This window comes from Anolis carolinensis, chromosome 5 (assembly GCF_035594765.1).
Source record: "Anolis carolinensis isolate JA03-04 chromosome 5, rAnoCar3.1.pri, whole genome shotgun sequence".
Classification (NCBI taxonomy): Eukaryota; Metazoa; Chordata; class Lepidosauria; order Squamata; family Dactyloidae; genus Anolis; species Anolis carolinensis.
In genome coordinates, this window is record NC_085845.1 from 16,812,041 (window position 1) to 16,824,279 (window position 12,239).

The 12,239-nt window shown below is 37.9% G+C and overlaps 1 protein-coding gene across 5 annotated transcripts in view; it reads right to left on the reverse strand.

Annotated features, from left to right (window-relative positions):
* The window catches only part of wdfy3 (WD repeat and FYVE domain containing 3), a 156,980-nt gene that overhangs the window by 73,462 nt on the left and 71,279 nt on the right, over window positions 1–12,239 (reverse strand). For 4 of the 5 annotated variants that reach the window (XM_062981746.1, XM_062981748.1, XM_062981744.1 and 1 more), the window contains 6 exons: window positions 11,967–12,160; window positions 7,682–8,139; window positions 5,296–5,379; window positions 3,410–3,587; window positions 2,144–2,358; window positions 1,125–1,237 (listed from right to left, as the gene is read on the reverse strand). In XM_062981746.1, coding sequence (XP_062837816.1) covers window positions 1,125–1,237; window positions 2,144–2,358; window positions 3,410–3,587; window positions 5,296–5,379; window positions 7,682–8,139; window positions 11,967–12,160 — 1,242 coding nt within the window. The remainder of the gene's footprint in view (window positions 1–1,124; window positions 1,238–2,143; window positions 2,359–3,409; window positions 3,588–5,295; window positions 5,380–7,681; window positions 8,140–11,966; window positions 12,161–12,239) is intronic. The other variant, XM_062981749.1, reaches the window with a different exon arrangement.

Here is a 12,239-nt window from a genome sequence, read left to right on the forward strand (position 1 = left end):
GAGTAGAAGACTGGGCAACTTGGAAGGCGCTGAACAGACTGCACTCTGGCACCACGAGATACAAAGCTATCCTTAAGAAATGGGGCTACAAAGTGGAGTCTGCGACACGCGAGTGTGGAGAAGAGCAAACCATAGACCACCTACTATAATGCAATGTGATTCCTGCCACATGCACAATGGAGGACCTTTTTACAATGACACCAGAGGCACTCCAAGTGTTCAGCTTCTGTTCGAAGAAAATTTAGTACCACGCCAAGTTTTTAACTTTGTGGGGTTTTTAAATACATTATAACTGGATTCTTAATTTGCTTCTGACATGATAAATAAATAACCATAATTTGAAGTGTATGATCAGAAATATTAAATCAATCTAGTCCAAATATAGTAAGTCAACAGAAAAAATATTACTTATTATTTATTTCCCATTTTTATACTTTGCCCTTATCACCTCGAAGGAGACTCAGGGTGGCACTTAAATTCAGATAAATCGGGGTAACTGGGCACAGCACTCCAGATAGTAGTGGGATAGTAATGTGCACCTGTCGCCTGCCCCTTAATATTCAGAAAGCCTGTTTAGCATAAGTAATTGGGACTGTATGTTCATATTCACAGACTCATAGAATATTAGAATTGGAAGAGATCACATGGGCCATGTACTCCAACCCCTGCCATGCTTTCCTTCCCTCTGACAAGGTTATACATTCAAATCTCATTCCATCTGACAATTAATCTCCCTGTCATATGGTATTTCAGAGCACTCCATTAATTGATGACATGATCAAAGTTTCCTTTGTGTTTAGAATGTGATGTGAAAGGCTTTAATTTTAATTCAGATCTGGTATTCTGAGACCCTTAGTCAGCTACACATATTGTAAGAATTACTGCCAATGTTGAGGATAATCGTCAACCCTGAGTGAGGTTTGAAATTTCAGAAATGGGGGTTCAATCTTTTCCAACTGATTAACCATGCTTAAGCAAAGCAATTGCTAGCATTAGGCTTCTTTAAAAGGGCACATATACTTCAATAAAATCTCACTTGTCCTTTTTCTGAAACATCGTTAAAGCAGGACTAGATGAATTGCTAACAAGTACTTCATATACATTTCAAATGGCTGTACACTTACTTCTCATCTCTGGCTCATAACTGAGTGAACTTGGCTTGTGCACACGGTATCGTTTCAACAGTTTTTTGTCCCAGGCTCCACAATTCAATGGATTCCCCAAACGTAAAAACTCCCTAGCACAAAATGGAAAAGTAAGAGGCAAGACACCATTTTTAATTTAATGTTAATGATTAGTATGAGGGTGGCCATTTGAACATTATGCATATTTAAAATATAGATAATGATCAGTTTTCAGGATTCCCAAGCTTTCTTCTTCATTTTATTTATTTTTACTTGTAAACTTTTTTCTCTCATAGATGATTAAGTAGTGCAAAAAGAAGTAAGTGCCACTAAATTCAATGCGCTGTGCACGAAAGTGTGCACAAAGTCGCAGTTCAAATCTAGAACACACATTTATTTATTTTATAACATATATTTAGTCATAGACAACACTGACATATTTAAGATTTTAAAGATAACAATCATATTATGGACTTTATAATGTACGCAATTCTAGAGAGGAAACGTTCGTTGTAAAGGACAAAACAGCCTTTTCTGAAGGAGCTAATAACGAAATATATTCTTCTAAGGTCAACTGTGTCAACCTCAGGGCCATATTTGGTCTGGTCCATATTGATCCGCAAGCTAATTTACAGTAACACAGTTAATAGACAAGAGTTAGAGCCTATGATTGTTAAGTCTACATGTTTAAAATGTTTTACAATGTTGAGTTAATTTCCAAGCCTAACACTCCAGGTTCTACTTTATAATATGGAAACTATTCCCAAGGAAAAGGAAAAAGTATTATACATAAAGCAGTCTTGAAAGCTGATATCTTTAAAGATATTTTCAGTGTTATGAACTGTCCCAATTCTCAGTACTGAGATAAGCAGATAATGTGTGAGATTCTTGCTCAAAAGGGTTAATGCTTTTCTCTTTATAGGGAATCCCAAAACTTCAAGCTCCATGTCAGTACAATAAAATATATTAATGTACGCGATGTTGCAAATGATAAGGGTCTGAATTAAAGCAGCATTTACCTAAGCACCATGGGTTCCAATGCCTGAGAGGCCAGCCTTTCAAACATCCTTTGGAGTGGAGGGTGTAAGGAATGGTCCTCATCAGCAAGAGCAGCACTGCATCGCTGCAAAAGCCGTGCATGGAGTCCAGCTTCACACATGACTTGTTGATTCCTTTCTGAATGCACTAGGGATTGCAAGATGTTGGCCACTGCAAGCTGGAGATCAAGTGCATGCTACAAAATTGAACACAAACACATAAATAAATGACAAACAGAACTGAAAGACAGTATGTGGCCAAAGTTTAACCTGCACTGTTAAGTCAAAAATACCACCAGACAATTACAACCCATTTTAAACACCTATTGAAGGCTTCCAGACTCTGGCTGATATATTCAATTAATTCTTATCCAGAATTTAGTGCAGAATATTTATGACAATATAAATTGTGATATGATTGGCCAACTATTGCAATCCTGACAGCATACAGCTAATACTGTACTCTATACTGCATTATGTTTTAACAAAGTAACCATCATGTGCTAAAGCACATAAATTACAGTAGAGTCTCACTTATCCAAGCCTCGCTTATCCAAGCTTCTGGATTATCCAAGCCATTTTTGTAGTCAATGTTTTCAATATATCATGATATTTTGGTGCTAAATTCGTAAATACAGTAATTACAACATAACATTACTGCGTATTGAACTACTTTTTCTGTCAAATTTGTTGTATATCATGATGTTTTGGCACTTAATTTGTAAAATCATAACCTAATTTGATGTTTAATAGGCTTTTCCTTAATCCCTCATTATCCAAGATATTCGCTTATCCAAGCTTCTGCCGGCCTGTTTAGCTTGGATAAGTGAGACTCTACTGTATTAATGTTTTATTTTTAAAATATTTAAAATTGATTTTATTATAAGCTGCCCAGAGAACTGACCTAACACGAGGTGGGATATAAACAGCTTAACTAAAATTAAATCTGCAAATCATATTAATAATCACATATTAAAAATTGCAAGTTTGTGTTGCTTCAGAAGCTGACTCTTCTAATATGACTACAATAAAATATTAAGTCACAAGTTTTAAAAAGCAGACTCCAATTCTGAAATACACTTAATTTCTGTATTATAATGATTAGCATTAAATGAGCTGCTTCAGCAATGTATAATGTCCAGTGATTTGGTAAAAGGTGCTATGATTTGAAAAATGGATATAGAGTCCCAGTATTTTCCTTTGAATTTAATCCCATCCTTAAAGAAAGTTAGTTTAGGGGGTTCTCACTTCAGGCTGTGAATTTGAGCCAACAGAGACTACCAAGTCCAACATGCAAAGCATGGCTCCAGGATGGATGATGACAGCATCTGAATTTTGCAGAGGAACAGATCCTTTGTGCATCTTCAAATCAGCAGAATTTTTGGAAGGGAATACTGGTGGAGTTGAAGTAGAATGATATGCATGCCTAAAGAAAAGAAATGAGAGTAAGGTACTCTCTCAAATACAGGTTCACACAAGATGAAACATTTGTTTTGAGTAACTGACAGACCGCTTTTTCTACCACACATATATCCCCAACATAATTGTGTCCTTTAAATATTACCACTGTTATTTTCAATTGATATCAACCACAACCACCACCTCCCTTGTGAATCCAAAAACTAAGGAAACATACACACCTGGAAGGAAAACAATTGTCATTATCACAGGGTAATTTTCTCAACAACAATATAATTTCTGTTGCCCAAAGAAGGGCCTTTCCTTATGTCAGTCCTCCAACAGACAACCAGAATGTAACAATTTGGTACAAAAATAGTCCTTGTAAGGAAATGTCCCACACATGGTGCCCCATCACCTTGTGGGGTTCTTATTATTGACCCATTGCAGAAATAAGGTACTATAAAATATGACTTATTTTGTTGAATGATGTCAATGCATATTTGGTCTTGATTAGCAGTTCTCCTGCCATCTTTAAGGTGGTGAAACATTGTATTCCACATTTCATCCAGTTAGAAATACAGTACAGTCAGCCCTCTGTAGTTTCGGATTCCACGGCTTGAAAATACCCCCTTTCCCCTTTTAAGTGTAAACATTTATTTGATCATTTTATATAAGGGGCACCATTTTACTATGCCACTGAATATAACCGGAACATCCATGGATTTTGATATCTACAGAGGGTCCTGGCATCAAACCCAAGCAGATACTGAAGTCTGCCTCTATTGTTACCACACTGTAACCAAGATGAACTTCCAATGATGAACCAAGTTGCCTGCTCAGTTAAATGTCTCCTTTCACAGGAGAGAATGTTTTTGCATTTCAGTATCGCTATACTTTTATATTATAGTCAGTCCCCGAGTAACAAACATCCGACTTACAAATAACTCAGAGTTAAGAACGGGGATGAGACAACAGGAAGTGAGAGAAATTCAATCATAAGAAGGGAAAGTCATTCCTGGGAGAGTTATCATGAGGAAAAGGTGTCTCTACTGAAGCTTTATCACCAATCCTTGTTTCCACAATAAGCTAAAATGTTCAAAATCCAATCATAGGGATAGAAAGTGAGGTGAAATTTTCTGAACAGCGGCACAGACAGAAAAACGAAGACTACAGGGGTATTAACCCTTCCTTTTGCTATCTAAAACTAATATGCGTGTGTGCGTGTGCACACACACACATATATATGTATATGGCTGGATTTACAAATTAAAAATGTAAAAAAAGATTAAAAGTCTGAAATACTAAAAACCAATTTTAATAAAACAGCACATCTCTTACAGTTGCACATACTACAGCCCCATAATTAAAATTTCAGAAGTTCAACTAAACAAAAATATTTCCATTAGTCAGCTCAAAGAAAGCAGAGAGGGGAACAATCAGATTTCCTGTGGAAAGGGCGTCCACACTCTGGGAGCAGCCATGGCAAAGGCTCTATCCTGAGACCAAACAAATTGTAGCTGCCAAGGTCATGGAACTGAGGAAAAACCCTCTCCTCCAGATTTTAATGCTCAAACTGATTCATATGATGAGATAGAGTTTTCCTGACTGCATATGAAGTTGTTAGCGTGCCAGTAAATTAATAATTCTTGAATAATGGAGAAAGACAGTAATAGAGGCAGGATAAAATAGAGCCAACACACTGAAGTGCAACTGTTCTGAAAGAGGATCAGTACCTTTTCCTGGGCAAAGCTGGTGTGCCCCAAGGGGAGGGGAGAGAAGACTCATTGGACAGGCAAGGAGGAATCTGTTCAGCACGACTACAGACAAAACAGACACAGAATAGAGAGGTTAGAAGCAAAAACGGGACAAGAAGCTTTGTTAGTTTAAGAAACACAGTTTGCAGAATTAGTCACACAAGAGACATCACAGAGAACACATAAAGTAAAAGCAAAGACATACAAAGCAGTAGTAGAATCCAGTGGTTTTACTTTTAAGGATGGCGTCTGTGTTTGTGAAAAGCCATGTTAATGTGAATTGTAAGAAATTTGGAAATGATTGTAAATAATTCTACATAGCCTGACATCTTGAAATGAGTCTTGTTATATATAGTAGTCTCGCCTATCCAACGTTCTTGATTATCCAACTCAGTCTGCCTCCTGCCCGGATCCACAACTGTTTCTCTAGGCAGCAAGGACTGAACTTTTTACGGATTTAACATCTAACAATGTTGTTACTGCAAGTTCATTTTATGCAATTCTATCTTTATTTGTAGTCAATTTGTTAGTAGTCAATGTTTTTATAGTCCGTGTTTTCACTACATTGCAATGTTTTGGTGCTAAATTCATAACATTACTGTTTATTGAACTGCTTTTGCTGTCAATTTGTTGTAAAGCATGATGTTTTGGCGCTTAATTTGTAAAATCATAATGTAATTTGACATTTAATAGGCTATTCCTTAATCCCTCCTTATTATCCAACATTTTCGCTTATCCAACATTCTGCCGGCCCATTTATGTTGGATAAGTGAGACTCTATATACAAACTTGGGGTTGATAAAACATGACCAGGTCTGAGTACATACAAATGAAGTACATTTTCATAAAATGGAATGATATAATATCTTTAGTAACTATGAGGTTTAACAGCAAAGAAGAGAAACAGAGAGCACATTAATGAAGAATTGGAAAAACAAAAAGGATTAGAGGCCCTTATGCAACCAAGCTAACCTAGATTCCTTAAATTCCAGTATCAACAAGCACCAAAATACCACTTTATTCTACTGGCTGGAATTCTGAACATAATATTGGTCTAAGAGAGGCATCACTATAATAATATATGTGTACTGTATTTTAAAAATAAAATATAAAATAAAATAAAAGACAAATATTTAAACCTACAAGTAACTGTGATAGCACTCAAGGAAATTTTTTTTTTGAAATGCTTGAAGGCTGAGTGAGAACTCAGAATATATAGGAGGAATATTTACAAGGAATCACACACATGTGACAAACATACTTGCAATGAGGCACCCTTTCCATAGTAGTTATTCCAATGTAGTTTGCTGCAATCAAAACAATTTTGGAGCACCCTAAATACTGACATGTTTTATCTGGAAAAAGTTTTCATGGTCTTCAACCACTTTACAAATCAGCATATCATGCAGTGTATAGTGTAGTGCTGGCATCCTCCAGCTGTTTGGCCTCCAACTCCCAGAAGCCCGAACCAACTTGTTCAATGGTCAGGAATTCTGAAAGTTAAAAAGTCCAAACAGCTGGAGGGCTACAGTTTGAAGATGACTGATGTAATGTATTATATCTATGTATGTATCTTACAGCTCTAACATCTGCAGCTATTAAATAAACTATCTAGTCTGAGTAGTAAAATACTGCTGGTATATTTTTAAAACAGGTAAGACAGTCATTTGTTCTACACAACAGAATGGAAAACCCCCCTACAGTTTATAGAAAACACATTCCCCCTTCTCAGTCGCCTCTAAATATATTCAAAACAGGCAGATGATTAAATGAATGTATGGTTGGCAAGAGGCAACCATACAAGTGGAACTCTCTCCCCCGGACTGTGGTGGAGGCTCCTTCCTTGGAAGCTTTTAAGCAGAGGCTGGATGGCCATCTGTCGGGGGTGCTTTGAATGCGATTTCCTGCTTCTTAGCGGGGGGCTGAACTAGATGGCCCATGAGGTCTCTTCCAACTCTACTATTCTATGACTCTATAACTCTATGGCAGGAAGTACAAGGTTATTATGCCTTTAAGGGTTTCAGACAAAGTAGAATCCTGACAGAAACAATTTGTTCAACTTGCATGAAATTCTCTCTTCTTCTGGAGTTACTGGAGGTCCATTTCCCTTTTCCTACTTACTGAGAACACATATGTTGTTTATACTAGAAATCAGATTCTTGTGTCTAACTCCTTTCCTTCTTTGCACTGTGCTACATATATATCAATATCAGTTTCTGGGGAGAAAAATATGACTGGCAACTGTAGACTTCAGAAGAAATTATGAATAAACAATACACTAATAAGCATCAAACCACACAGATGAGACCCAATATTATCAGATAATCACATATTTAGAACTGTATCGCCATCTTATAATTCATACCTGTCAAAAGAATCCGTAGCTACTTTGTAGAAGTAAATAAAGAGCTTGCTGCAATGCCTTAAAATGGGAGAAACTGAATCCATGGAGATGAGGTCATCTTCCAAGAGTCTTTGAAATGGCTGGGTATTTGAGGGAAAGATGGTAAAAGGGCTTATTTTCCTGGAGTCTGAGAAGCAGCCAAGTAACCTCACAGCATCAGCCAGCTTTTCATATTGGATTTCTGTTCTGAAGAAGTGTGAGTTGGCTGGCTCATAGCGCATTGCTGCAGTCAAGGTGCATAGCACAGTGTGAACCAGCTCAAACACTTGGTTTTGGTTTACCTTCTCCCAGCCATTCTTAGGAGGCGAACATAAGGATCTTTCCATGGCAACAAGTAATGATGTGACATATACAAATCCACCAACTTTTCTGAATACTGTTCTCGTGCGATGACTCTCTTTCAGTACTGACAGCAAGGCCTATAAGAATATTTAGACAAGTTAAAACAAACAGAATACCACTCAGACCAAATATTTCAAAAACTGCTATGCCAATATTAGTAACTATAGAGAACGAACAGTTCCATTGTATTCTGCATTGGTCAGACTTCACCTAGAATACTGTTTCCAGTTCTGGTCATCACAGTTCAAGAAAGGTATTAAGAAAACAGAAACTTTTAACCAAAATGGAAGGTCTGGAAACTTCAAGGAGCTGGGTAGAAGAAAAGATGGAAGGGGGATGGGGGTATCAGTCATCTTTAAATATCTGAAGGGATGTTATATAGAGAATTGAGTGAGCTTGTTGTTTTCTGTAGCTCCACAGACTATGATGCAGATAAACTGAATTCAAATTACAAGAAAAAAACTTCCTACTTAAATATTTGGAAGAGCAGGATGACAGGAGAACAGACTATCCCAATGGTGGACTCTCCTTTGGAAATGTTTAAACAAATGCTGCATGTCCATCTCTCAGGAGTACATTAATGCTGGAATACTTTTAAACAAGATGGAAGCTAAGAAGAGTTGTCCTAACACGCCTAATGTGGTATTCTCTTGCCACGGGAACAGAAGTTATATTGCCTCTCCTACAATAAGACCAATCCTTGTGTACTATAAAAAATTCCATTTATTACCAATTGCCATTATTTTGTTTTACCCTTGTTCTTTGCCCTGGGTCCACCAAGAGAAAGCCAAGATATCGAAAAATAGAATAAAATGTAACACCAAGGTAAGATGTTAAGTTGACCAACCTTTAACTACTTCATTAACTTGTGTATTTTTCAAATACATTGTAAGGAAGCAGTTTCTTGCCTTGCCTTTCAATGTTATCTGTCTATGAAATAGACAGCTCTGTACATGACAGAGATAGTGAAGATATTAAGAGAAGTTACTTTGCTGCTGCTAATAAATTTGAAATGTTATTGCCTGTTTACTGCCTTTTGTCCCCAGATTACACTTGGCCAAGAAATAGAGTGATCACTGCCTTTGTTAATATCCCTCTAGACCTATGATTCTCAACCTGTGGGTCCCCAGGTGTTTTGGCCTACAACTGCCAGAAATCCCATCCAGTTTACCAGCTGTTAGGATTTCTGGGAGTTGAAGGCCAAAATATCTGGGGATCACAGGTTGAGAATCACTGCTCTAGATAATCTAACTGACAACGAAGGTCACATCTAAGAGAAAATGTAGATCTGTTGTCACAAGATGAAATATGAATATATGGTTTGAATGAACTGAATGAAAGATAAATGAATGAGAGCTAATTTTGAAGACACTATTCAAAAATATTAAGGCCTACAATGACTAACTGCCTGTGTCAAGAGTCAGACGCCAATTAGCGAACAAAAATAGAGTTTATTCAGCAGATAAGCCAAAAGGTAATGTTAACACAGAAAAAACCTTGAAACACTTCACTATCAGTGCTTCAAGAGCAGTTCAAACAAAAATATAATTCAGCAACACAAGCAGGTAAAAACAAAGCTAAACAAACTTAGTGCAAACTGCACTTTCTGAGTCCAAGCCCTGCCAGCCGGCTCTGTAGTTTTCAAAGGAACAGTTCCCAAAAGAAAACACCAAATTGGTCAGGAAACAAACAAACAAACTAAGAATGCAGTAGACTGCTTCCACAATGTGGATAAAGCCGAAGGCTTCCAAAGAATGGTGAAAAGACGTCATCCGGGATTCCAAGGTCAGGTCAGGAGATAACAGCGGTGTCCAAAGAGCAAGCCAGGAGTCAAAAGCCGATAGTAGTCATCAATCACAGGGCGAAGGCAGTAGCAAGGTCAAATTCCAATCCAAGGTCTGAAGAGGGTGCAGTCATCCAAAACAGGTCCACGATAAGACACAGCGAGAGCCAAGCTAGGTGATAACAGCAGATTCAAATCATAGTCCAAGTCCAGTCTTCATGGAAACACAGAGATCCCAATGGCGCCTCAGCAACACCTTGCCACACGCAAAGTGCAGTGGCCAAACATTCCCATTTTATTCCCCTTCCTCCTGGGTGACCAAACACTCACACCCAAACACCAGGTGTCCCAAATCTACTCAGAGTCTGAGCTCCACACAGCTAGAGCTCGTGGATCTGGAGTACCTAGCAATTCGTCGGAGTCCCAATCATCCTGCCCACACTTAGCCCCATGAACACTTAAAGAACCATCCTCCCTTCTCCAAGCATCCCAATTGGGATCAGCTCCTGCAGAAACCCCAGGTTCAGAAGTATCCATAGACCCCAAATCCCCAGACATCTCCGGTGGCTGTGCCCATTCAGTGCCCGCTTCCCCAGCCACCACCTGTTCCTCAGCATCCATCTCCCCATCTGAATCTTCCTCAGAAGATCCCCCATATAGCTCTCTAAGTCGCTTCCTGCGCAACTCCTCCAGTGAACCCTCATCACGAGGGTTTTTTCTTCCTCTTCGAATTCCATCCCCATCAACCATAATCCCCGAAGGCGCAGTCACAACAGCCTGCTTGCTGAATTGTAATTAAAAGTTGCTAATGAAAGCTGAAATGGTTGACCTGCCTGGTAAACTGTGATAAGAACTGACAGTGATAAGAGAAATGTTTACATCTGTTTACATCTGTCAACATTTGCTGACTTGACGAACCTTTGGGGCAGAGACAATGGCTCTTTTACGTTAAGGATGTTAAGAAGGAAGTCAACACAAGGCCAACACTAATCAAGAGGAATCAACGGCATCTAACCAGGATATTCCAGGATGGAAGACGTTTATCATTCATTTACAACTTTGGGACAACATCAGCAAAATATAAGTGACTTTATGACAATCCAGAAATTGTAACAGAGATGCTGTTCAGTGGAGATGGTGTATGGGAAAGTGGCAGATATGCAACGAAATGCAGTCTGGTCACTTTGGGCCTGCTTTTCTCAAGGGAAAAGGAAGGAGTGCATTTTGGAGTCATGATATGTGTTGCAGGAAGTCAGTTTTGTTGTATGGAAACAGGGGTCTGATCCTTGGCATTGTTCTTAGGAAAAAAGGATGCATTTTGGAGTTTTGAAGTTTTGGCATTTTGACGTTTTGGGACTATGTGCATTGGCAGGCTGCAGGGAAACAGGGCCTGGCCTAAGCAGGTGCTTTGCCAAATAGGGAGAAAAAGATATGGTAATATTTGGATGTATGCATGAAGATGAATGCATGAACATGTGTGTGAATGCTGAGTGAAAATGTAACCCCCACCTTTGTTTCTTAGTCAATGTAACAGTAGGTTGTTTGTGAATCCAATGTAGTTGCATAGAATCTGTATGTCTGTATGTGTAATGTTGTTTTTTGTGTAAAAGTTCTGTAAAAGTTCTGATATACCCTCTCACACTGAAAATTGGAATAAAAAGAACCTATGCTTTAAAGTTATTGATAAGTTATTCATAACACTGTGACTGACATCATTATTTTTCTTCTCCTGCATGATTTTTAATATCTTTGATAAAGAAGCCACTGAATCTTTGAAAGCTTACATGATGTACTTTGTGTTTTCAAATTGGTTCAATAAAGATATTTGTGCTTACTGGATTTTGAATATTGTTTAATGGAAAATTAATTCAGGACACAGATACACACACCTCATTCCAAATTAAGGTATTTATCTTATACATAGAGAATTCTGAGTCTGCCTCATGTGAATGAAATATGAATGTTGTTTGAAATAATACTTTAAAGTAAGGTCTGAGGGATTTCTTTTACAATGTTTAATTTTCATGTTTGTATTCCTTCCACATGAATGTTTTACTTGTTCACATTTTTAAATAAATGATATTTTAAGAATACTTATGCATTCTAAGTTATCAAACCTACCCTTAGTATATCAGTTTTCAGCTGCAACTCTGTAGGTGGAGCTGAATGCATTAATCCTAAGAGAGTGCCCATATCATCATCGCCACTTGATGATAACACCAATTGCTGGATTATCATCAGTGCTTGTTGTCTGCATTGTGGATATTTTACAATGTTATGTACACATCTCGCTCCACCAAATTCCCTGAAGACACCTATAAAGAAAACAAAGAAATTAGTACAGTGTACACAGTTGGTCTAGGCCAGTGGTTCCCAATCTTTGAGTCCTCCAGT